Source organism: Ceratotherium simum, chromosome 5 (assembly GCF_057802395.1).
Source record: "Ceratotherium simum simum isolate JZ-2026a chromosome 5, ASM5780239v1, whole genome shotgun sequence".
NCBI classification, from domain to species: Eukaryota; Metazoa; Chordata; class Mammalia; order Perissodactyla; family Rhinocerotidae; genus Ceratotherium; species Ceratotherium simum.
In genome coordinates this window covers 63,029,801-63,056,525 of record NC_141904.1, presented here as the reverse complement: position 1 = coordinate 63,056,525, position 26,725 = coordinate 63,029,801, and the positions used below count along the sequence as shown (strand labels likewise).

At 39.0% G+C, this 26,725-nt stretch overlaps 1 protein-coding gene across 1 annotated transcript in view; it reads right to left on the bottom strand.

Annotated features, from left to right (window-relative positions):
• The window catches only part of SYNPR (synaptoporin), a 109,986-nt gene that overhangs the window by 41,666 nt on the left and 41,595 nt on the right, over positions 1-26,725 (bottom strand). Inside the window, exon 4 of the mRNA XM_087431683.1 lies at positions 4,155-4,353. Within this exon, the coding sequence (XP_087287809.1) occupies positions 4,155-4,353 (199 nt within the window). The remainder of the gene's footprint in view (positions 1-4,154; positions 4,354-26,725) is intronic.

The window sequence follows — 26,725 nt, the reverse complement described above, 5'->3', positions numbered from 1 at the left end:
GGCAGTCATTCCATAGCTCCAAATGTATTTTGAAGGAAAATAAAAAACGCTCTATGACAGTCAAATGAGCAGAAAAGTCTAGAGGTTATAGGGTTTGGTTTCTCTATATCCAGAGTAAGACAACATAGGAGCTGTCCAGGTGTATAAAGCAATCTGTCTTACCCACTCCACTCTAACTTCGTAACACATTGCCTATCAGGATTTTGGACCCTCTTGCACGGTGGCTATAAATTTGGGCCCCGAATTCAAAAGACCTGGGTTTGAACTCTCTACCCTCTGACTAATAGTGATGTGACCTGGGAGAGTTGGGTAACCTCTCTGAGCCTACCTTTCTTCATCTGTAAATGTGAATAATTACATAGGCTGGGGTCGTTGTGAGTATTAAACCAGCTTGACACACAGTGGAAACTCAACCAATACCAGTCAAGATTATTGCTGTTGTTCTTACCAACACCACCACCATCCTCAACACTTTCCTACCATTGATCTTATCTATGTATGATGTTTAATGTCATGTCCCAGAGGATTAGAGAGCAAGAAGGGAAACTGGTAATTTTTGGATGTGAACTAACTTAGAAGGATGCCTGACTTCTTTAAACTGCTTGAATTAGTTCGTGTCAGCATAATATAGTAACTTCGTTATTTCAGACTAAAAGTTTATTTGACTTGGAGAATCCTGAATTACAGAATAAAGAAAATTGTGTTTTTTTAAAAAACAAAGCAACAACAACAACAAAGAAGACCAGATGGTAACAAGAACAGAGATGCCCAAGTAATGATCAGTATCCATCTTTCTGAATAAATAGTACTGGCTTAAAATGAGTACAATTATTGACATGGTATTTGAAAGTATTCTTAGGGATGAACCACCTTCTTGAGATCTTGCTCCCACTGTGGATTTGTTCTAACCTGCTAACTCACAATTAAAGTTGGGTATAACAGCCCACCCTTCCTCCTCCAGTCATGGCCTCATCTTAGTGGGATTCAAATTGATAAGGTTTGCCATTGGCAGCTGCAATGGCGTCACGTTTTTCCTCCACATTCATTCTGCCTCTGTGACACTTAGGACTCGGGCTCATTTTTTTTTTTTTTTGTGAGGAAGATCAGCCCTGAGCTAACATCCATGCCAATCCTCCTCTTTTTGCTGAGGAAGACTGGCCCTGAGCTAACATCTATTGCTAATCCTCCTCCTTTTTTTCCCTTTTTCTCCCCAAAGCCCCAGTAGATATTTGTATGTCATAGTTGCACATCCTTCTAGTTGCTGTATGTGGAATGCCGCCTCAGCATGGCCGGACAAGCAGTGCGTCAGTGCGCGCCCGGGATCCGAACCTGGGCCGCCAGCGGCGGAGTGCGTGCACTTAACCGCTAAGCCATGGGCTGGCCCCTTGGGCTCATTTTTAAATTAACTTTTATCTGCTAAGTGATGAGCACATCACTTGTTTAATATCACAGAAGTTTCATCTAGGAGCCTTTCCTTTTTTATTACTAGAATTATCTCACCTGCCGCCCCGACGCCTTCATCCACGATGTAATAAAACAAAACCTACCCAGTGTGATACACAATTCAGGATTTCATTATATCCTCCTTGATGGGAAAGACTATTTACACAGAGATGAAGTAGCATGCCTTCACAAGATTATGTCATATGAGGAGAATGTAGTTTTATGCAACAAAAGAAATCTTTTCCTGTCTTATGGGCAAACTAGCTGAGTCAAATTCTTCTCTCTGGAAGTCAGGGTATTTCCTCAGACTTTAGAATTCTTTGAGCATGTCCACAGGTACCCAGCAATGGATGCACGCATGTTGGTTTTATGGTATACACATATATAGCAATCTCTTCTGTATATCTGTCTGCACATCATGGGAGGGAGGAGCCCAAGTTTTAGGTGACTCTTTTAAAGATGCTTTATTTTTGAGCTAACATCTGTGCCAATCTTCCTCTTTTTTTTGTACATGAGCTGCTGCCACAGCATGGCCACTGACAGACGAGTGGTGTGGTCCACGCCCGGAAACCAAACCTGGGCCGGCAAAGCGGAGCATGCCGAACTTAACCAATAGGCCACCAGGGCTGACCTTGTTAAAGATATTTTAAAACCATTAAGACTACTAGCCCCAATTTGGGAGAAATAAAAGACACCTGTTCAAAGGTTCAAGTTCTGCTCCATTACTCTTGTTTGTCCAAGATAACATATTAAAGTGCTACAAATTTGAATTTTTTTCAGGTTCCTTCAAGTTAATCACAAGGTTCTACAAACAGGGATTTCTCCCAGTTACCCTTCAAAATGTGTTTATTTTAAGATTCAGGTCTCTATAATATAGAGATCAGATTAAAGATGCATAAAATTTATTTTACTCACAAACTCCCTAAGAGAACTTTGAAAAACTGTGTTCCTACTTTTATAAAGTTGACATCTAATTTTGTTTTTATTAAAAGTATAAGTCATTGCAAAGAATATAATTTCTGGCATAAGTCTTGATATTTTAAAATAGACCCCTGGTTTCCATTTGTAAATGAATCCAATGGAATAATTATGTGATACTCTCCATCTTCCACTGAAAAAATTAACAAAAATGTTCCTTTTTAACAGCTGGAAATTTTACATATTCCTTTTGTTCTCTTTGAACTTGTATTTATACAAGTTATATTATATTTCCCTCACAGAATTATAGCCTAATATAATATTTTTAATACTGGAAAGAATTTTATTGATCACCCTATTATATTTCTTCACAACAAAAAAATGTATATAAATTTAAATGACTTTTTAATTACCCATGACCCATTTAATGCTTTAAGTATCAAAGATTTCTTTTGGGTTGTGTAATCATTATAAATATTAATGCACAATTGTCCAAAACAACATAAATGTATTATAAATTTTAATATTTATTAAATTTAAAAAGTAAAAGTTTTATTAGAAATGTATGAGGCTGTTTTTTTCTTCAGTGAGTTTATATATTTTTGAGGACAAATATTGCTTATTTCTAGAATGGGACATGATTCAGCATAAATTCTATTCCCATTTTTAGTTTTATAGATGTGTTGAGAAAGCTTGCTCGCATAAATGAGCAGATGAAAATGGATGGAGTTTTGTTATAGCAATGTCATTAATTTCTTTGAATTCCTTCTGAGTTATATGCCCCAGATTACATAATGATCTGTCATCAAAAATTATTTTTTAATGATCTATCTGCTGACGAGTAGATTAGGACTTTACATTTTATTGAAAGAAAGAAATTGGAAACCTCCTTCTGTGCAAAAGAGTACATTACCCAGGTATTAGAATCACTCACTTTTGTCAATACCAACACCAACATTTCAAATGGTCCCTTTTTTTAGCACCTCAAAGGTTTTGCATGCTAGCAACACTGTGCAGTAATATTTGGGATGGAAAAGAAGGATGCTTTTCTTTTATAAAATGGGACTAGGTGATTAAGAGAGAAAGACAGCAAAATATTTTCAGATGCAGGGCATTCTCAGTAAGATAAATTTTAGGCAAATGTACATGTAAAGGTTGAGAAATTTGAAATCTATTTCCTTAAAATTACCCACGCCCCTGTACCTCTTGAGAGTTGCTGTGCCTCACTTAGGTGTATGTGTGTCCCTATTGGGATATGCTGGGCTATGCTGGTTTCACCCATGTGAGCCCTTGAACCACTGTTATAAGGAAAAAGAAAGTGGGAGGAGGGTTGGTGGTGGAAAGAGAGAGAGAAAGGAATGGAGAGATGGAGAACTCCATCTAAAAACTAAACCGTTCTATGTCCAGTCTGTCATGTACTATGGGGATAATGCATTTCAAATAAGCATAGGTCACACTGTCTAAAAAACCAGTGAGAAAATTGATCAACTAACTCCATAACGCTGGAATTATAAATAAATCTGCAGCAGGCCTCACTACTCTTTCCTTGATTTCATGAGACTTCCAATCATTTATTTCAGAGGGGTTTCTAGCAAGCCTTGTGATATGCAGGGGCACAAAAGAAGGACAGACATCATGTTTTTGTTTTAGATCCAAGAGATTTGGGTGAAAAACAATGTGATTTCCTTTCAAATACCTGCCCTGAGGGCTCAGGTAACTCCAAAGCCCTTCAAGCACTGGAAAAAGAAATTAGAAGGGACAGTAAAAGTAATTTCAAAAAGCAAACCACTTACAATGAGCGGACCCCGATTGTTTTCCCGATACTTGTTCTGGAAGAAAATGTAAACGACTGTGGCGGCCAAGGAATAGAGGAAGGCAAAGACAGCGACGGTGACGAAGAACTCTGCTGAAGATGAGGAGTCACCAATCAGTGCCAGCTTCTGCCGCTCCTTCCCCTCGCAGGTGGGCACCTCAAACGTCACCTGGTGCAACCTAAAGCGCCAGATTTAAGGAGACTCTTTAATACACTATGGAGGGACAACCAGATACCATATGTCTACATGTTCTAAAGCAAAGTGAGATGAGATTCGGGAGTGTCATGGCATGCTTCTGTGACAAGTTCATTAAATTACAGAGATTACAGCTGGAAATGTGGAAAAAAATACTGCAGTTAAACATCATTCCATTGGGTTTCACAATAGCTAGTCACTCTAGAGAGGAGGAAGGAAGGTGAAAGGGAACCTGAAATGATGATAAATTAGACTTGGACATCCTCCTGCTTAAATTCTCTAGTGCTTTCTCATCGTACTTGGATTCAAACCCTAACTCCTTAATATGACCCACTAGGTCTTACATTAGGTCCTTATATCATAGTCCTGGCTTAGAGTCTTCTCATTGATTGTTCCCTTTTCCTAAATCACCCTGTCCCCTGACATTTCCCATGGCTGGCTCCTTCTTGGCATTCAGGTGTCCCCTGAGACGTCATCTCCTGGGAGAGCCTTTTCCTGACCATGAGTGTAAAATAGCTCCTCTCCCTTAGACATTTCTATCACATCACCCTGTTTAATGTCATTCATAGCACTCATCAACCAGCCAAATCTGTCTTGATAATATATTTGAGTACTTGCTTCTTCTGTCTCCACTGCCCCCTTCATGATCATGGAGATCTTGATTTTCTTCTTCTCTGTGTATCCTGAATGGCTGAAACATGGTAGGCACTCAGTAAACAGGACTTAGGAAAGTCAAAGAACATTCTTGATTCTGTAAGATGACTGATAGATTCTAACTTGACTGAACTTTTATAACTTCTATTTTAGAGAGTAAGTTCTATCAGGACAGCATCCAGGCTCAATATATTACATAATAGAGAAAAATAAGATTTGGGCAGCAATACTTTCTGCTCAGTGAATGACACTTAAGGAAGATATGTTATATCCAGTACAGTAGCTCATGCTGTGAACTAGCTGGTGAACTGTAATTCAACATAGGAGCCAAAATTCTACTTCTTCACAAAGGAGTGTATCATTCCTCGAGGATTGGGGAGGCACTCGGAAATAGACAAGAATGAGGCTTAGTGACATCAGTAAGGTACCATTTGGAAAATTATCTACAAAAGTAACAACGATAATAAAGCCATGATGAACCTGGTCAATTCTCAACTTATGCTTAGGAAGTATTTTTCTTACTAAGCAAAACTTGATCTTTTAAAACAAATTTGTTGTGCATATCTCCCACAGTTTAGATAATAATAGAATGATAAGTTAATAATAACAGCAGCAACTAACATATTGGAGCATTTCTTATGTGCCAGATATTGCGTTTTGTATGCAATATTTAACCTAATGCCAATAGCAACCCTATAACGTAGGGACTTTCTTACCCCCTCCTCCTTTACAGGTGAAGAAATAGGCTTAAAACGATTAAGTAATTTGTCCTAAGCCACATTGCTAGTAAATTGGGCCAGGGATTTAAATCTGTGTCTGACTCCAGAGCTGCTTCATTAACCTGTTCTGTTAAATAATGAGAACGTTAATGAGGATGAATGTTTTTTCAAAGTGAAGCCCATGGACCACTAGCATCAGAATCACTAGGGGCCCTGTTAAAAACGTGTATTCCAGGGCCTTGTCCCAGACCTGCTGAATCGACATCTCTAGGAGCGCAGCCCAGTTGACAGCCAAGGCAGGAAAGGCCAGTCCCTCTGGGTCCCTTGTCCCTCAGAAACCCATTCTTTTTCATTTACTGCTTGACTTAAGAGATAGCTGTTTACACAGTCCACTTGATTTTGCTTGTGTAGACTGAGCTCATCCCGTTTCTTATCAACCAGACAGGTGTCCAGCTTCAGTAAAATTCAGGAAAACAGAAGCAGTGGTCATGGTTATAGGTAGAGACCCCTTCCTCCCCTTGCCAGAGATATTAAAATATTTCTCAATAGTTTAGTCTGTGGGAATGCTGAAAAATGAAATAGATTTAAAAAGTAATCATGCCAATTATTCCGACACAGGTGATTTTCATAAAATGTACACTTTTTCCTCATTATTTTGTAATATTCATTCAGCAGATTTTTAACAAGCAACTCTGTGGTTCACGTAATGGCTAGAGGCTGGGGATAGAGCGAGAACAAAGATGAGATGGGATGGTCCCCGCCCATGCTGCACTTCAAGGTTGGAGGGAAAAGAGAAGTTTTCTGAGAGGAGCCCTAGGCTAGTCCGGGGGTGGGGTGGGCAACCTAAGATTCCCTATGGAAGGAATTTTTAAGCTGCAGCTTGAAAAATGAGTAGAAATTATCCAGATCAGAAGTCAAGAAAGAAAGCACAATGAAATACGACTTCACATCCACTAGGATGGCTATAATCAAAAAGATTATAAGATAGGAATAACAAGTGTTGGCAAGATTGGATTGGAATAACAAGACAAGATTGGAATAATAAGTTCCAATCAGGAAAACTGCAACTTTCCTACATTGCTGGTGGAAATGTGAAATGGTGCAGCCACTTTGGAAAACAGTCTGGTAGTTCTTCAGATGGTTAAACATAGAGTTATCATATGATCTAGCAATTCCACTCCTAGATATGTATCCAAGAGAAATGATAACATTGGTCTGCACAAAAACTTTTATAAGAATGTTCACAGCAGCATTATTCATAATAGCCCCAAAGTGGAAACAACCCAAATGTCTGTCAGTTGATGACTGGATAAATAAAATGTGGTATATCCATAGGATGGAATATTATTTGTCAATAAGAAGGAATGAAGTATTGATCCATGCTACAACATAGATGAACCTTGAAAACATTATGCTAAGTGAAAGAAGCCAGTCACAAAGGACCACACATTGTATGATTCCATGTATATGAAACGTTCAGAATAGGCAAATTTATGGAAACAAAAAGTAAGGTAGTGATTGCCTAGGGTGGGGGAAGAGGATGAGAGAATTGGGGATGATGGCTAAGTGGTACAGGATTTCTTTTTGGGGTAATGAAAATGTTCTAGACTTGATTGTGGTGACAGATACACAACTTTGTGATTATACTAAAAGCCATCGAACTGTACATTTTAAATGAGTGAATTATATGGAATGTGAATTATATCTCAATAAAGCTGTTAAAAAATAGGTAGGGAAGAGCATGTACCAAGATCTTGCATAGGCAAGGAGTATGGCACACGGGAGAAGATGAAATATGGCTTGGGAAACTGGGATATGGCAGGAAAGGGGGTGAGTGGTACAGGATGAGATGGAGTAGCCAGGGGTCTTCACTGCAGAGTCTTGTGGGCCAGGTTAGAGATTTGGGTCTTTATCTTCAGACAGAGATTGGAAAGATTTTCTTATAAGAAACAACTTGCAAAACAAAAATAGGCAAGGCCGTGTCACCTGCTGCAACTATTTAGAGACATGCACACTTGCTTTCCAGGTGGCAAGCTCAGCAATGCTTCCAACATGCTGGCTCCCTTGGCTAACACGCACAGACTAGGTTTGCAATCTGTGAGCGGTGGGGGCAGTGGGGAGGAGGAGAATAAAATACTTGTTTTTATTCTCTGCAATCAGCTGAATATCAACATTTCCCCCATTGCTAACTTGTTGTATTGATTTACAGTAAATATTAATTGTGCTTATCTGCATGAAGCAAAAAAAAATCACTAACAAATCTGCTGTGCTTATTAATGCCAATGATCTATAGCTTGGTATTTAGTCCAAGCCACACTGGGGTGAAATCAGGAGGAAGAGAGGAAATGGGAGTGAAGCTCTAAGCTAGTGCCCATTCCGTGGAAAGGAGCAGGGATCATTTATAAAGGAAGAACATGTCAGCTGAAAATAGTCTGAGCATAATAATTCATATCACTGAACATTTTGAATGCTATATGATGGTATAGATTACTAAGCATATATATATATTTAACAGAAAGATTCTTTTAAGCAACAGTTATATAGATGCATAAATACATATTTATGTTTTATTTTGAAGGGAAAGATTTTATAGTCAGCACGTGTTTAACAGCTGTAATAACTTGGGAGGCAAATATCATTCACTTAGAACCTAAACAAGGAAAATCTGTTCTGTACAGATAGCGAGCATCAGTTGATGGAATCTGGGAGCCGATGGGGCCGGTTCTGATCTTGTGAGGAACTAATCAGGGAGCAATTGCTGAGCCTGCAAAAGGGACCAAATCCAATCCGTTGATTTCAAATGTATAATTCCCTTCTTGGTTGGCCTGACTCCATCAAGGGGCAATTGAATTTCATTGGTTTTACTGCATTGTGTCTATCAACAAAAAGGTTCCATGTTAGAGTAGTTTTTTTTTTTTTTTTAAATTTTACCAATGCTGAAATACAGCCTTTGAAGCATTTCACTGCTGCTTCAATTGAACTAAAGGAACTACTGGACACCCACAGTTTTTAGTTCTGTCTGTAGGGTATGAAAAAATATTAAGCAAGTTGTTATTGCTTTATTAATAAAAATATATACTTTTTTTTTTGCTGAGGAAGATCTGCCCTCAGCTAACATTTGTGCCAATCTTCCTCCACTTTATACGTGGGTCGCTGCCACAGCATGGGTGATGAGTAGTGTAGATCCGCACTGGGGATCCGAACTGGTGAACCTGGGCCACCTAAATGGAGGGTGCCGAACCTAACCACTACGCCACAGGGCCAGACCCAATAAAAAATATTTTTGAGAACAACCACCCACATTTTTCAACCTCCAGGGATTGTGCTAAGTTCTTCACTGACTTATGTCTCACTTAATGCTCATAAGGACTTTCTTAAGTAGGTACTACTACTATCACCATTTTACAGATGAGGCAACTGAGGCTCAGAGTAGGTAGTGAGCTTGCCTGTGGTCAAGTGGCTAGTGGAGGGCAGAGATTAGCCTCAGATGCAAGCAGATTTAAGGGGAGCCTATGCTAGTAACCACTGCACATTTCTGCCTCTCTGCTTCAAAAGTTATAGCAGCCTTAGATTTCCAGCTGAATGTTTGTATAAAAACGACCACACCAGCTTCCCCATGCCATCTAATCTAATGGTAGACTGGTCATTCATCTAATAGGATTCTAAACCAACGTTCTTTCTGCTTCCACCTTGAAGTTTGTGAATTAGGCATTGCACAAGGCACTCAGCAATGACAGAGGTGAATCTCTGTAGACCAACCAATAGGAAGTCATTAAAAATTTCCTAGTTTCCAAATTGTGTCCTCGTTTTTCTAACATTTGTCTCAGAAGCAAGCAGAGGCCAAATGAACCTGACTGCATCAGGTACTGAAATTGTGATCATCACAGCATGCGTGGCTCTTTAAAGGACAGCTCAGATTCATCTTTAGGTAGCACTGTACCATTATGGGCATCTGGTAATAAGATTTTGGAAATTATCGACAGTATCTGTCTGCAGGTGTGGAAGAAGATAGGGCAAAAGCTCCTAACAATACATCTGGGGGTGGCTCAGTGCAAGACAGTAATGACATGTCTCAAGGGTGGTGATCCCACCCAGGAGCAAATGTGGGAAGTATTAAGGGTGTTTGGGAGCAAGCTGCTGTCACTGAATTTCCGATAGCTGGAGTTAAAGTGGCCATGGGGAGATCAGAAGGCAACTGGCAGATTGTGGTGCTGAGCACGTTTTCTCTTTACTTGATCATTTCCTACAGCCCGTTTCAATCCTTTTACCAGTTGATAGAGACTTTAATCCTCTTTCTCCGTTTTTTTTTTCTCTTCTCAATATGAAATATTGGCATTTATCTGGTTTTAGATTGACTTTTCTTTTGCTAGCCATATGTGTGTGTATGTATAATGAGTGCGTTTGTGTATGCATTTACGCACTCACACACATCCCTACTTGCTCAGCCTATATGACTCACAGCATAAATCACTACAAAATCCTGAGAGTTTACAGATACTTTCACACACTATGTCTCATTTTTTTCTCCCCAGCAACCTTCCCTATTTTACAGACGAGGAAGTTGGAGCTCAGTCATCTTGAAAGAATCATCAAAGGTCAACCAAGCAGCACAGAGAAGAGGTCAACTTGGAACCCAGGCTTTCTGGTACCCAGCTCGAAGTTTTTTTTACTTATGACCCAAATTCCATTTCTAAGTTTACCAAACCATCGAATTCTCCATTATGCTCAAGTCTTTCATTCACTCAACAGGGATTTATTGAGCCCCGTGTGCCAGCCATTAGAGAAGCTAAGATGGGACGGCAACGAGTTGTGAGGAATGGGAGTGGAGATTATCTAGGAGGTTGAAGAGGACAAGCCCCTACTGTCGATCATTTCCCCTGGTTTTCTTTTTTTGTTGTTGAGGAAGATTGGCTCTGAGCTAACATCTGTTGCCAGTCTTCCTCCTTTGGATGAGGAAGATTGGCCCTGAGCTAACATCCATGCCTATCTTCCTCTATTTTGTATGTGGGATGCCACCATAGCATGGCTTGATGAGCGGTGCGTAGGTCTGTGCCGGGATCCGAACCTGTGAACCCAAGGCTGCCGAAGCAGAGTAGGTGAACTTAACCACTATGCCACCAGGCCGGCCCCTCCCCTGGTTTTCTTACTGTACCTGACACTTGGCATTTGGTGATGCTGTTTAGGATAATGATAGTGATTCCACTTCTACTATTACTGGATGCCGATCACCAATTGATGTTTATTGAGCACAATCGAGGACAGGCGCCATGCCAAATACTTTCACATGTTATCTCACTTAAATTTTCAAATTTGATGAAGTGGGTACTATTACCCTTATTTTAGGGATGAGGAAACTGAGGAGCAGAGTGGTTAAGTGACTTATTGAAGGAAGAGCCTTGAAATGGCATCTATCTGACGCCAAAGTGCTTACTATTTACCTCCCATATGAAGAAAATACAATGCTATTGTTTTTACCAAACACATATTTACTGACTTCTTACATCATTACTGCCTTTCCTAATAGCTTTCTTGTAGCCAGCTCTCTCTCTTTCCACTTTCAGTCATTTTTCAACAGCAGAGTGACCATGGGATGAATGTATGGGGTCTGTGGCCATTTGTTCCACCCCTCCCCTGGCTCATGGGTGATTTCAAACCGGTTCTAAAGACTCACATATTGATTAGAGCAAGATTTTCCTTCATGCCACCAGCACCTCATAAGACATATTTTTATGCTATGATCAAAATCTGGGGAGAGTTTGACTTCACAGAGCCTCGGGTATAGGATCTTTGGGGCAGAAAAAGCAGAAGATGGGGATGAAGTGGAAACTGAGAGAAGGCTCCAGTAATTGCACTCAGGTTGCTCAAGTTGGAAACAAGTTTGAAGTCTCCAGCTTGCAAAGGAGAATGGAGAGAGTTTGTCCGAGATGCAGGACTCACTGACTTCCGAGATGCAGGCAGCTAACAAGGATCAGTATACCTGGGATGCCTCTGTTGACCAAAAGGGTCACTCCTAGGCTCTATCCAAGGTCAAAGCAAGCAGAAATATAAAACAACTCCATTCACGAACATCCTTCTAGGAGCACTGGGGGATTCGAATGGTGCTGTTTGTTCCAGGAAGGTCAGTGGACTTGGAGATCATACCTGCACTCCCGTCTGCTAGACCCAAGAGTTGACCTCCAGCTCCCTTATGTTCAGGTAAATAGCATTGTTTAGGCAGCCAGAATAATTTTGCCAGACATTTTCGTCCTAATCTTGGTTGAATCAAAACCAGCTTCATTTTTTGCAACAACGGCATGTATTCACTAAAAATATTTTCTTAAAAGCAAAAACCAAAACTAAAGGAAAGACCAAATGCTGTACTTCTGCTCTTAAACACAATAGAGGCATGTCTCCCTGATATGATTATGTATTAACTGTATTAAAGTTTATTGTCTCCATAGGAGGAACTTTCCATTACTTCTTGTGCCCTCCACTTTACCATGAGAGAAGATAATTTATTTTAGGGAGAGTAATAATAAATACTGAGCAGAGGGAACTGAGCTAGACATTGGAAAATGCAATCAAGGTTACTGCAGACAATACTCTTTTCTACACAACTCACTATGCTTGTTCACATGAGGATAAGGCTGCAAAATGACTGTCTCTCCCTCAGCATGGGGCTTTGATTTCCATGGGCCAGGAAGATATTTATCCAATTTATCAAAAGTGTATTATGCTAGAAGGATCTTTTCAAGTTTCACCCCCCCCCAAGTTTGTATTTATATAGATAAACATTTCAAAATAAAAAGGTAGACTCCAAGGTGATTAAAAAGAAATGAGTCGGTGGAGGCCAGAACATGGCCTGGAGTGGGACTGAGAGAAGTAAAACGCTCTAAAACCCCTATAATGGCTTGCAAAGAGGCACTGCCATTCTCATTAAGCTATGAGTTATTAATTTTAGTTTCTTCAAACAGAATTTGAGTCATAGAGAATTGCCTCTACATTGTCAAAGTAAAATAGATGATGAGGTCATTATCGGTGTATTTCAGGGAAAATCCTTTTTTCCTCTCCTGTGTGTCTTCCCTGAACTGTGTACTGGACGCCAGGGAATTATGAAACACAAACAGCCCCAGAGCTTTTTTTTTTAAACTTGAATGTCCAAATATGTGCCTATCTGTCCATTTTACTTGGTTCATTATTCATAGAAATGCTTCATGAATAAATAATTTAAAGGATTTGACTAAAAAATATTTATAAGCATTTAGAAACACACACAGGTAGCATGGGAGAGGGCAGCAGAAATCTGTCCAAGCCGAGCTTTTGTTTAGAATTTAAGTCAAATTGATGTGATTTATTAATTCAGTAAAAATATGCTGTTTGTAAAAATTCAATCCATAAAGAAATGTTTAAAGGAAGAAAATGCAAAGTTTCTCACAATAGCATCCCCAGTATTAACAATTTAAAAAATGGAAATCAAACAGGGTCTTTAATCCACTGTTTATTACCTAATAATATGATCAATACATACCTTATTTTTTTAGGAAGATCTACCTTATTCTGTTTAACAGTCATATGATAGATCTACAGGATATATGAATTATCATACTGTGAGGAATGTTCTGCGTGGCTACAAGAAAAGGTTGCACAATAATTTCCTAAATGGTCCCCCCATGGTGGGCATTTTGATTGTTTCCAATCTTTAACAGTTAAAACAACGCCTTGAACATGTATCTTTAGATATTTGTATGATAACTTTCTTTGGATAAATTTCTAGAAGGAGAACTGCTAGGTAAAGGAGTGTATTAGTCAGTGTTCTTCAGAGAAATAGAACTAAAGTATATATATTTTAAGGAATTTATTTTAAGGAATTGACTCACGTGACTGTGGGGGCTGGCAAATCTGAAATACACAGGGCAAGCCAGCAGGCTGGAGATTCAGGTAAGAGTTGATGTTATAGTCTTGAGTCCAAAGCCTGGAAAACCAGAATTTCTATGTTGCAGTCTGAAGGCAGAATGCCTTCTTTTACAGGAAACCTCAGGTTTTGTTCATCAGATCTTCAACTGATTGGATGGGGCCCACACACATTATAAAATGATGGAATACATCTCATTTATTGTAGTGCTTGCATGTAACTGATAATTACAGTTACTATTATTAGGTGAACTGAAAACAGCTTCCAAAGTTCAAAATTCAAGGTGTAAGTCTAATAACTAAAGTTGACTTTAAAAATCCAAGTGCTTTTAAAAAGTAGATTTTAAAGACCTTAAAACAGCATGTTCTATTACTATATTGCTCTGTCAAAAAGCCACCTTATCAAGCAGGGTTTTTTTTTTTGTCATTTTCTGTTGTTGCTTGCTGTCATTTCATTCTTCATATAATGACTGGCCTCACTGAATGTTTGGGATAGGAAACCTAACAGAATTCCTGCTGGGTAGGAAATTCAATATATCTGCCAGATTATAATGAAATAAGCAGTAATCGCTTATACATATAGAACAAAATGCAATCTCCTTTAAACCACCAAAAAGCTATTGCCCTTTCAAGTGGCTATGGAATTGTAAATTTCCAATTTTTCAGTTGTTAGTATCACCATAAATACACAAATCCTCTTTGGACAAAAATGTCTAAGACACAAGGAAACACCGTTCATTTTAGTTAACTAGGAATAGCTTGTTCAACATATTGATCAGCTTGAGATGGAAAAACTGCCCTTTATTGTCAGCAAATATACTGTCACTCATATTTCTGATGCTTTGCCAGCAACCAGGGATTAACCATACTATTTTCCAGTTGCATTTGGAATGTGACATGTAAGAATTCATTTTCTGCACTTAAAAACATAAATCTCTTAAAAACATAAATCAGAGCATGTTACTCCCCTGCATAAAACTCTCCTCCAGTGCTTCCCCTTGCACCCGGGGCCAATCCAAACCCCTTACCATGGCCCTCAAAGACCGACATTGGAAAGATTTTAAACAAAACAAAAGCGAAAAACCCTTCTATGATGATTTTTCCTCTTGATTCACAGAATGTTTCAGTGGAAGAGAACAGAAGCTAAATTCAGCTTCCTCCCCTGATAATTAAAAATCAAGGTCTAACCATGTGAACATATACTACAAATAAGTCTTGCAAGTAATTTTATATTCAATAATTTTGTTTAGCTTCCTAGAAACACTAAATGTTCCTGAAAACTCTAGATCAGAGCTCCTCAGACTGATTCAGAGACCCCTGAGGATATGTGAAACCCTCCCAAGGAGCCATGGGATCAAAACAATTTTCATACAAATACTAAGATGTCATTTTCACTCTCGTTCTCCCACAAGCGTACAGTGGAATTTTCCAGAAGCTACATGTTGTGGGATGCAGCCATTGTTCTGATGGCTAATGGAATGTGTACTTGCATATTCTTATATTTTATAAATTTCTCAGTTTTGAATTCTAATATGGTAGATATTCATAGACATAATCCACATAAATGAAAAGTTCTTTGGGGTCCTCAATCATGTTTAAGAATGTAGAGGGGTCTTGGGACTTAATGTTTGAGAACTGCTGCTCTAGATGATGATTTTTACTCCTCCCATATTACGTGATTTTTCTAATGCCCATTTTTGGGCATGGCCTGATTCACCATCTTACACAGGCTTTCCTTTCATTCAACAGATATGTATTGAGCACCTATCACATGCAAGTTATCACACTAAGCAATAGTTTTTATTGTCATCAAAGAGTGTGTATCAGCTCCCTGTCCTTGGCAAATATGAATAAAGGACTCTTGTATCAGAACTGTAGAGGGCACGACCTAGATTTTCTCTATTCAGCTGATTGTCCGTGCCTGCCAGAAAAGATAAGCCTTTATCTCAGGTTATGAATGTTTTCTGGTCTTTGACATTTCGTTTCTCAAGGCCTCTAAAGGCTGGAGGTAGGAAAAGAGAGATGAGGCTTAGATGTTCCATTGCAATGATTATCCAATATACTTAATACCTCTCCATCCTTTATCTTATCCCCAAAAGGGAGTCACAGACTGAGGCCTAAAGTTGGGGACATTTGCAACATGAAAGCAAGTGTTATTTATCTTAGTATCCCCATGTAGGGGGCATCTGATGTTTTTGCTTACTTGGCACTTATTCTTCCTTTTCTGAACAGTTCCTTCATTTTCAGGTTTGAACAACAGATCTAGACCTGATCCATTGTCTTATTTCATCCCCTAGGCTTAAAGATCTAAGATAGGCATATTGGATCCTACTCTAGGACAATGAGGTCAATACAGAAGAAAACATGTGGAGAAAGAGAGAGAAAGAGATTCTAGTTCCTTGTGTCCCTAGCATCTAGCACAGTGCCTGGCACACAGCAGGTGCTCAAAAGTACTTATTGATTCAATTGACTTTAATCTAGCTTCTCTACAAGTGACTAGAGCATCTCAGATAAAAACAGAGGCCCATTTAATCCGTTAGCTCCACAGGCATCAGCTGCAGAAATACCCATGGGCACCTCAAAGTTTGATAAAATTCATTTCTTTTTCTCTCTTCTATTTACCCTTTCTCTTTGCTGCTACCTTGTACCACTTCTCTAGCTTTTTATTTTCATTCTAAGTGCCCTCTTGAGAAGGTAGTTGTTTTATATCAGGACACTGGATGAGTTGCATGCTTCAAAAACATTCTTTTCTGAAAGTATTTTTAGCTTTGCATTTCTATGTTTAGTTTCTCTGGGCTCCTAAATCTTGTGAAAGAAATTTCACGTGGCCAACTTATACCAACATTCATAGTCTGGATATCGAACCGAGGAACATGAACCAAAGTGGATTAGAAGACTGAATGAGAAGAGAAAGGGTTTTACAAAAGGAGGATTATAATTAGCAGCATTTAGTACTCAATAGATTTGGCTCCTTCAATCAAGGAAAAATTAACGAGAAGTTCAGATTTCTATCTGAAATGTACACAGCTATCCCAGAATCCCATCTACACAAATATTCCGTGGGTCTGATGGCCTGTGATGACTCAGTTCATTCTAGTGGACTGTAGATCGACTAGGCCAATAGATTGTAACTCTGCATCTTTGGTTAGTCGAGTTTTATAAGAAGCCATGTTAAGAAAGCTTACCTAACCAACCTCCCTTCCTCCATGTACAATTAAAGGGGCTTCTTCTGAGAAGTCTGAGATAAGATTTACCTCTTGTTTGCTGTCAAGACTGAGCTCAAGAGCTCAAGAAAAGTTGGCAGGACACTCACTGTCCATTCCTCAAATCTGCTTGCCTCTACTTGGCTTTACTCTTTCTCTAAGTGGTGGGCAAGATGGCAGCCTCACACCCACGTCTAATCAGTTCAGTAGCCCTGATCGTTTCCCTCCCAGCTGCAGTAAAAAAATCCAAATTGGGTCACATGTCCACATCTAAAACAATCACTGAAGGCATGAGGCTGGGTGCTTTAATTGGCCAGGCTGCGGTCAGGTGCCCAGTGTGTGTGTGTGTGTGTGTGTGTGTGTGTGCGCGCGTGTGTGTGTGTGTGTGTAGAGGATGAGACTTCTGTCATTGAAAGCAAGAGTTCCAGCACTAGAACACAGAAACAGCACATATCTACTGTATGGGTCTTTCCCTAGCAGATCATGTCTGGGTTTTACAAATATCTCTGTGCCTCCAATGCCAAGTATGAAGTAGATGCTCAATACGTATTTGTTGAATGAACACAGAGTTACATACAATAGTATATACGTCTTACTCCATAACAAGGACCAACTCTGTGTATTCTCCAGTGTGGATATTTTGCTGAATTCCTGCCAATTATTTCATCCCCCTTCCACTTTCCTCTTTCCCCATCCTTATGCATAGGCTCATTTCTTTTTCTGCACTTTTCTACTAAATCAATCTTAAAGTAATACTCAAGCATACTTCTTCCATAAAGCCTTCCCTGAGGATTACATGCTTCATGATTTTCCCCATCTTTGAGTCACTGGTGCCTTTGTTTTCTGCACCCAGCCCTTCATGAGTAACGTGTGGTTTAGACCATGGCTCTATAGTCAGACTACTCACGTTCAAATCTCCACCACTTACTTGCTTTGTCACCTTAGCAAATTTCTTAATTTCCTGTCTATAGAGGATGATAAGAATAGTATCTACCTTACAGGATTGTTGCAAATGATATGATATCTGTCAAAAGCTTAGCATTGTGCCTGGTACAGAGTAAGCGCTCAGTAAATATTGACTACTGTTATACCTGATGGAATAAATAGCTGAGCCCCTGTAGCAGACACAGGTGATATTCTGCACCATATTTCCTTGGCCCACCGGAGTCTAGGCAGCTGCTGTAGACGTTGATAAACCTCCCACCTTAGGCTTTCCTCTTTGTCTGAGTGCCTTCCTCGACCCAAGCGAGCTCCTCGACTTCAAGTAGGCACAGCTGGGAGTGTGGGGAAGTCAACCTCTTGGTTGACTTCAAACACTGGGGGATGAAAGTCAGTGGGCAAATGCCCCAGCCTGTCTGCCCTTTGGTCTTAGGATTCTTGGGTGTGTTCCACACAGTTTCTCAGAGGATCCCAGTAGGAGTGTGCTCCAGTCACCCACAGTGGTGAACTGCTCATTAACGCAAACTTCATTGGCTTTTCTCTCTTCTCTGTCTCGCTCCCTCCACTTTTTAGCTGTGCCTCTTGGGATCACCTCACATATGAGTCCCCTGTGCCCAAGTCTTTGTCTCAAGGTCTGCCTTGGGGGGAACTCAAATTAAGATAGCTCCCAGCAGTTTCCACTGTTAAAGTCACTTCTCAGGATACATTTACTTAAGGCACGGATCACACTCTTTTTCTTTTTAATTGAGATATAAATGACACATAACACTGTATTACTTTCAGGTGTACAACATAATACGTATTACTTTTAGGTGTACAACATATATACTGCAAAATTACTATCACAATAAGTTTAGTTAACATCCATCACCACACAGTCACAAATTTCTTTCTCTTGTGACGAGAACTTTTAAGATCCACTGTCTTAGCCAATTTCAAATATACGACATGGTACCGTTAACTGTAGTCACCAGGCTATACATTACATCCCCAGGACTTGTTTATCTTATAACTGGAAGTTTGTATCTTTTGACCCCCTTCACTCATTTTGCCCATCCCCCATCCCTCGCCTCTCATCTTTTTTGGTAGCTCTGTATTGCTTGGCATGTTATGTGGACGTACACCCAATAACTTCTTGCTGAATAACTGATATAATTTGAGAAAATTTGCAGTATTTAGATGCAAGAGAAGAAAGTCCTATGATACTTCTCACCACAGCTGATGAGCTTAATTTTCTATTTGTTTTCCTATTAGGTTCAAGTTTGGGATACACATGCATGAAAGCCTGAACCCTTTTTGGAAAATTTAGCCTAGGAACTGTAACTTGCGAAAATAAGCCATAAATTGGATTTATTTATAAAAATAACTTCACACTTTGCTTGGTGGATTTTACTTTGTTGAGGAATCACCCACCTATTGAATGACTAGTACTAATGCATGAAGATGCCAAAATATAAACTACAAGCTGTAGAGTTGTATATTATTTTTCAGTAAAGCAAAAACTTCAAATTATGAAACTGGAAAAACAGGTGTCCTAGTGCAGACGTGGAAACACAAGTGGAGAAGACAGAAAGGGCCTTTGCTTTCCTTCTACTAAACAAATGGCTAGAACAAATCAGGAATCTGGTCAGATGAGGTTTACTCTCTCCAAATATAGATAGCTAGACTCATGTTTGTTTTATTTATGATTTACAAACAACCTGCCATTTCCAGAAATAATTTGGCAATTGTAGATTATATGAATAATGAAATAATGTTTAAAAAAGTGAAAAACAGAAAGAAAAGTATAGTAATAATGTGTAAGATTAGTATTGAAGACTATATCAGTTAACTATTGCCACGATAAAGCTGCATAATAAACCACCTCCAAACTCAGCGGCTTAAAACAACCACCATCTACTCTTGTACTTGTGTCTAGAGTTGGCTGGAGGAGGTCTGCTTCATGCATGTTCATTCTGGGGCTCAGGATGAAGAGCGGCACATCAACATGAAGGAGGCCTTCTCATGCTGATGACAGAGGCACAGGAAAGGCAAGAAGGAACAAGCCATGCCCATTAAGGCCTCCTCTGGGAAATGACATGCCATCACTTCTGCCCACTTTCCATTGACCAAAGCAAGTCACCTGCCAATCCCAACATCAATGGAGCAAGGAAGTATATATACTCTGTCTCTGTGACACCATGATAAAGGGGGCTTTGCAAAATACTAGTTGGGAGAAGGGGATGAAGAATTGTAGCCAATAAGTCTGTCTACCACAGGAATAATATTAATGATCATACTGCCGTCTAATGTTCATTTTGCCCCAGCCATACTGGCCTCCTTCAATTCACCAGACATATTCTCGCCTTTATACTAATTATTCTCTCTGCTTGGAATTATTTCCTCTTATATCTCTTCCCCATCTACAATGTAAACTCTGTAAAGGCATTTTTTCGGGGTCTATTTTGTTTACTGATGGTGGTTTCTTATCTCTCGGATGCCATCAGCTGCTTAAATATTGGGATTTATGCATTGAAAAAGTCTTACTGAACAAAATTCATTGTAAATTCTTAATCCTTTTGTATGTGATAATCTTGTTCAGATGTTTCAAACCACAGTGTGCTTAAGTAGTAGAGCTGGGAGATATTGTTTTGGAAGGACAGTAATCTGGATAAAATTTATTCACCAGGGGCTCTATTTTTCACCACAATAGACTCATGATTCAACTCGTAAAATATCTTGAGTTTACTGCAACCAAGGCTAGATGCTCCAATGAAATGTTTTAGGATCTTGCAATATAGCTGCTTAACTGTACAAGAGTATTCCACATGGCAAGAAGAATTCCTTGTCTCTCTTAGGAAGCTCAACTTATCCTGGGACATTTGAGAACTGAGCATCTCACATTTAGAAGGCAAATATTTATTCATCATAGTATTGATTTCCACAGGTAATTTGAATTCAACACACAAAAATATTTAAAGCTTGAATCCAAGACACTTTCTATGATCAGAAAATACCCTGACATCAAAGAATCCTTCAACTAGGAGATATGCTTTTGTTTAGTTTTCTGCCTTTAAGCATTCATTCATTCATTCAGTAAACATTTCTAAGTGTCTACTATACTCCAGACACTGTGCCAGACCTCAAAACACAAAGACAAATGACTCAAGGAGCTTATATACTAGTGGGGCAACAGACATATAAACAGATAGTTACCACGGAGTATGATCTGTGCTGGAATGAAGATGTGTATAAGGTAAATCAGATAAATGCAGCTCAAAGTTTCACGGAGATTTCCTAGTAGAGATGAAGTTTAGGCTAATTCATGAAGGAGGAATAAGAAATTGGCAAGGCAGGCAAGAGGTTACTGTGGGGATGGGAAAGTGGGTAGAAGTTTGTAGACAAAGGGTAGAGTATGTGGATAGTTATAGAAATGTCTGAAAATAGCAAGTTTGGGGAACTACAAGTCATTCCACAAATTTACCATCTCAGACAGATAATGACTGACCACAGTTTTTCTTGTAAACAACAGCTTTATTGAAATATAATTATCATGTCATAAAATTCATCCTTTTAAAGTGTACAGTTCAGTGGTTTGGGGTACATTCACAGAGTTTTAGTATATTCACAGAGCCACCTACACCACTATCTAATTTCAGAACATTCTTATCACCCCCAAAAGAAGTCTCATACCCATTAGCGGTCACACTCCATTCCCCCATCCCTTAACCCCTGGATACTACTAATCTACTTTGTTTCCATGAATTTCATATTCTAGACATTTCATATAAGCAGCATCATACAATACGTGGCATTTTGTGACTGCTTCTTTTATTTGGCATAATGTTTTCAAGGTTCATCCATGTTGTTGAATGTGTCAGTACTTCATTCTTTTTATGTTGCTGAATAATATTCCACTGTATGGATATATCACATTTTGTTTATCCATTCATCAGTTGATGGATATTTGGGTTGTTTCCACTTTTGGCCACTATAAATAATGCTGCCAGGAACATTTGTATACAGGTTTTTGTGTGGACGTATGTTTTCATTTCTCTTAGGTGTATAACTAGGAGTGGAATTGCTGGATCATGTGGTTCAACATTAACATAATCATATATTTAACATATGGAGAAACTTCCAACCTGGCTGCACCATTTTTAAAATTCCACTAGCAAAGCAGGAGAGATCCAGTTTTTCCACATCCTTGTCAATACTTGTTACTGTCTAAAATACTGTTGTATTTTAGCCATACAAGAGGAGTTGAAGTGGTATCTCATTGTAGTTTTGATCTGCATTACTCTATGATGAGTGATATTGAGCATAATTTCATGTGCTTATTGGCTATTTGTATGTGTTCTTTGGATAAACGTTTATTCAAATCCTTTGCTCATTTTAAAATTGAATTGTCTTCTTATTGTTAAGTTGTAAGAGTTATTTATACATTCTGGATACAAATCCCTTTTTGGATATATGATTTGAAAATTTTTTCTCCCATTCTGTAGGTTGTCTTTTCACTTTCTTGATAGTGTCGTTTGAAATATAAAAGTTTATTTTTTAATTTTGATGCAATCTAATTTAGCTATTTTTTTCTTTTTTTGCTTATGCTTTTCGTGTCATATCTAAGAAACTATCGCCTGCTCAAGATCATAACGGTTTACTTCTATGTTTTCTTCTAAGAGTTTTATAGTTTTGGCTTTTACATGGTCTCGGATCCATCTTTAGTTAATTTTTGTATGTAGTGTGAGGTAGGGGTCCACCTTCATTCTTTTGCTTGTGGATATTCAGCTGTCCCTGAACATTTGTTGACAAGACAATTTTTTTCTCCACTCATATACCTGGCACCCTTGTTGAAAATCAACTGACCATAAACAGAAAGGTTTATTTCTGGACTCTCAATTTATTCCATTGGTCTGTATGTTTATCTTTATGTCAAGACATTTTCTTGATTACTCTGATTTTTAAAACAATGTCAGAGGAATACATTTTACCACTGCTTTTAATAAGCTATTCAAAAGGCAAACAGATCCAAGAGTCAAAAAAAATTAATCAATTATTTTTTTCCTCTGGATTTAGTCCTAACATAACAACTGAAAACCTTTTTCAGAGTCAGTAGAAGGAATAACAGGTCATTATGTTCTATATAAAAGGCTCTTTCATGCTGATGGATCTTTTTCCTTATCCACAAAAAATTTCCTGGAAGTTGTATTTTTAGAATCACATAATAAATTCCTGCCTTTAGTATGCATTTATTGAGAACCTGCCTTTTGTAAGGACAGGTAATCTAAATGCTTCAGAAAATAATTTCTGAAGTTAATAACCATGTCTGTAACTAGATGCATGTGTGTATGTGTAGTGTATTCATTTTCCACATCAGTATTTTCTGTATTTTACTTTAGTTCTGCCACTTACTAGCTGTGCAACCTTGGGCAAGTTACTTAATTTCTCTGACTCCTAGTTTCCTAACACTGAGAGTACCTACTCATATTGGGTTCTTATAAATATTAAATGAGAAACACATGTAAAGATCTTTGCAATGTCTGATACAGAGAGGCACTTAAAAAGCTTACAATATTAGTATTACTAAGAGATGTGCAATGAGTGTTGACAAAACATCATTTTCATGTGTTAATTAAAATGAGAAACTGGAAATGGACAATAATGTAATTCCTAGAGTTCTACTTCACTAAGTCAATTCAGTTTGTTCATCTTCCCTCCTAGCTGTAACTTGGTCCCGTATCCTGTACTCCCCACAGGAGAAAGTGCAAAAGGATGGACAGAAATTCAGTTACCTTAATGTTCTCATCAATTCTAATTCAATGATTTAGTCACTATTTGATGATTTCTTCCAAGGTCTGTCCTTTCATCTTTCTATAAAAAAGATGGCTTTCTAAGCAATTTAACAGGGGAAAAAGCTCCTGAAATATGTGGGCAATGTGAATGGTAGAAAAACTATTTGACAGCACTTGTCCAAATACGTTGTACTTGAACTTCAAGTCTAATCTACTTAATAAATAAAAGTTTTCTAATGTCTCATATTTCTTATTAGCTATAAGGGAGTTTTACTCCTTAAAGTAGCTTTCTAATTTGGATATTTTCCAAGGTAGTACTGGAATGGACATTAGCTGTGTTTTAGTTCCCAAGCACTCATTTTTTCCCTTCTTTTGTTAATAGCACCTTGATTGTCTTTTGGGGAAGCACATCTCTCGTGGGATTGCATCTCTTCTATGGAAGGGACATTCGTGAGGCCAAGTGGTAGGTCTATGACCCAGTTTAGACCAACTAGATTATTTTTCTGGATTTTGCACCTTAAGTGGCGTGATGTAAAGATGGGACGAGGGGCTGAGTTGAATCATGCCTACAGCAATGCATGGACTGAATTATGAATTGAAGCCATTCCTTAATTTCTACTGTGTATGTGCCTTGATCTGCCCCATTTTCTGTATTTTTTGAAGCCTGGTTTTCAGCCTTCCCTTTCATTATGTGAACTTCCCTATATTCTTTCAATAAATTACTTCACTTTTGTTACCCAAAGACAATTTCTGTTACTTCCAATATCAAGAACTCTTAGTGATACAAAGTTTTCCTTCATCCCTGCCCATTCCCTGAACCTCCAAGAGACATAGGGCTACTTGAACTGAGTTTTCCATATGACTTGTTTGTTAATGCCTTTAATCTCCAAAAAACTCACCCCTAAATTCCCTTGAAATTCTCCTATTTCTTTTAAGTTCCAGAATCTAAGTGTTCCAGAACTCTCCTTCAAAGGATTTGACTGAGACCTCGTGTGATAGGAGAAAGTGACATTTGATAATGACAAAGAAAACCACAAAATCCTTCTTTTATTTCCACCCTTCAGTTCTTCAATAAATATCTATCGAGGACATACGACGCCCTGTCCTAGATGCTAGAAATACAAAAATGCCTAGGACTAAGTCTTGTCCTTAGAGAGTCCGGAGTCTAGTAGGGGAGATAAGGCACACAGAAATAACGGTAATGCCACAGAGACTGTGATAAGAGCTGTAATTGAGGTACAGATCAAGTGCTATAGGAGCACAGAGGAGGAAAGATTAATTCAGGCTGGAAGGATTGAGGAAGATTTCAGGAGAGGATATGAAACTTCAAGCTGACTAATCCTCCTGTAAGTGCCCAGTGGCCAATTATCTCCAGGAAATGGAGTTTGCAAAATTAAGCCTGACCTGTAGGGGACAGTTTATTTTCTCTTAGCATGGCATATTACAGTTTCCAAAGTTTATACCTTCTTGGGCAATGTACTAAATTGCTTAGGACAGGACTGAGGAAATAAGGATGTCTTGCTGGTCTGTGCCTGGTATGCCTGGGGCCTGGTGTTTGCATCTGTTTAGTCAGTGGGACTAAGTGACGACTGACTGTGGCCTGGATGGGGGCCAGTGGGTTTCTTAGCAGTTTTTAAATATGGTTTAAAATTAACTACCAGCTCCAACTAGCCACTTGGGCTTATTTTTTCCAAATGGAGACAACAGCAAGCACAAAGCCCGCAACTTGTTCTCAGCTGCCTTGAAAACAGGCGCTCATTTCACGTTCTTTTATTTCCACATCTTCCTTTCTTCTGCCCACATAGTGCGGCCAATTTTCTTCTTCCTTTTAGCAGAGAATGGATGCTCTGAATTAAATCTGCAATGGACAATCAGTCTGACAGAACATGCTTGGAAAATCTTATTATTGCTCATGGCGATACTGGCAGGGGTTTTGTGTGAAATGCTTCTTTCATGCTGGTAACCTCTAAGACACTAGGAAGCAGTGTTATTTGGAACACAAAATGGTGTGTACCTGAGTGACAATGAATTCATCTATCTAGCCAGAGAGCATATAATTGAAAGAGAGCAAGCCACTTATTTTTTTAAAGTTCCAGTTTTTCAAGAGGATGTTTTAATTTGATAAAACAAATAACTCAGTACCCCCCTCCACCCACCTACAAAATTCACATTCTGGACAGTGTTTACATTAGTCTTCCACTGGGCAAGAGCAAAGGGAAAGAATGGAAGGCCACCATTTCTAATAGAGTCTGGGGGAGAAAGACAGGGTAGGTCATTATTTCATCGACCCCTGCTGTGTGAACACATGAGGGAGGAAGCTGTTGCTGGGCTCACATTCCCAGAAGCTCTTTGGGAACGACACAACATTCCTATAGAAGCAGGCAGAGAAAGGAAAGACGGCTTCAGTGGGAGTTCTAATGCTGCCCAGATTTTCCCCGCATCAGTGTCCTGAATTTCCAGCTCAGTCCAATGACCCCTAGGATGTCCTAAAGATCCTTTTCGTACTTGGGAAGGGGTGAATATAGAGAAGGCAGAGGGTCTTCAGACCAACGGCCCTTCATTTGTTCCCAGTGCTTATTGGGAAAAGGCCACTTTTGAAGTTTATCTGATAAGGCACAGGAGATTGATTGGGCCTAATGAGTGCATACAGATTGGCTGTTATGGGTTAAATTATGTCCTCCAAAAAAGATATGTTGAAGTCCTAACCCTCAGTTGCTCAGAATGCAACCTTATTTGAAAATAGGGTCATTGTAGATGTAATTAGTTAAATTGAGGTCATGCTGGAGTAGGGTGGGCCCCTAATCCAATGTGACTGGTACTCTTATAAGCAAATGGCCACGTGAAGACAGAAACACACAGGGAGAGCACCAAGTGATGTCAAGGACAGAGACTAGAGTCATGCAGCTGCAAGCTAAGGAATGTCAAAGATTGCTGGCAACCACCAGAAACTAGGAAGAGGCAAGGAAGGATTCCTCTACAATTTTCAGGGGGAGCATAGCCCTGCTGACACTTTGATCTCAGACTTCTAGCCTCCAGAACTCTGAGACAATAAATTTCTGTTGTTTTAAGCCACCCAATTTGTAGTACTTTGTTACGGCAACCCTGGGAAACTCATACATTTGCTTAAAACTCTCTTAGACTGTGCTTTGTTGACACCTGTGACACAGATGTCCAAGTTC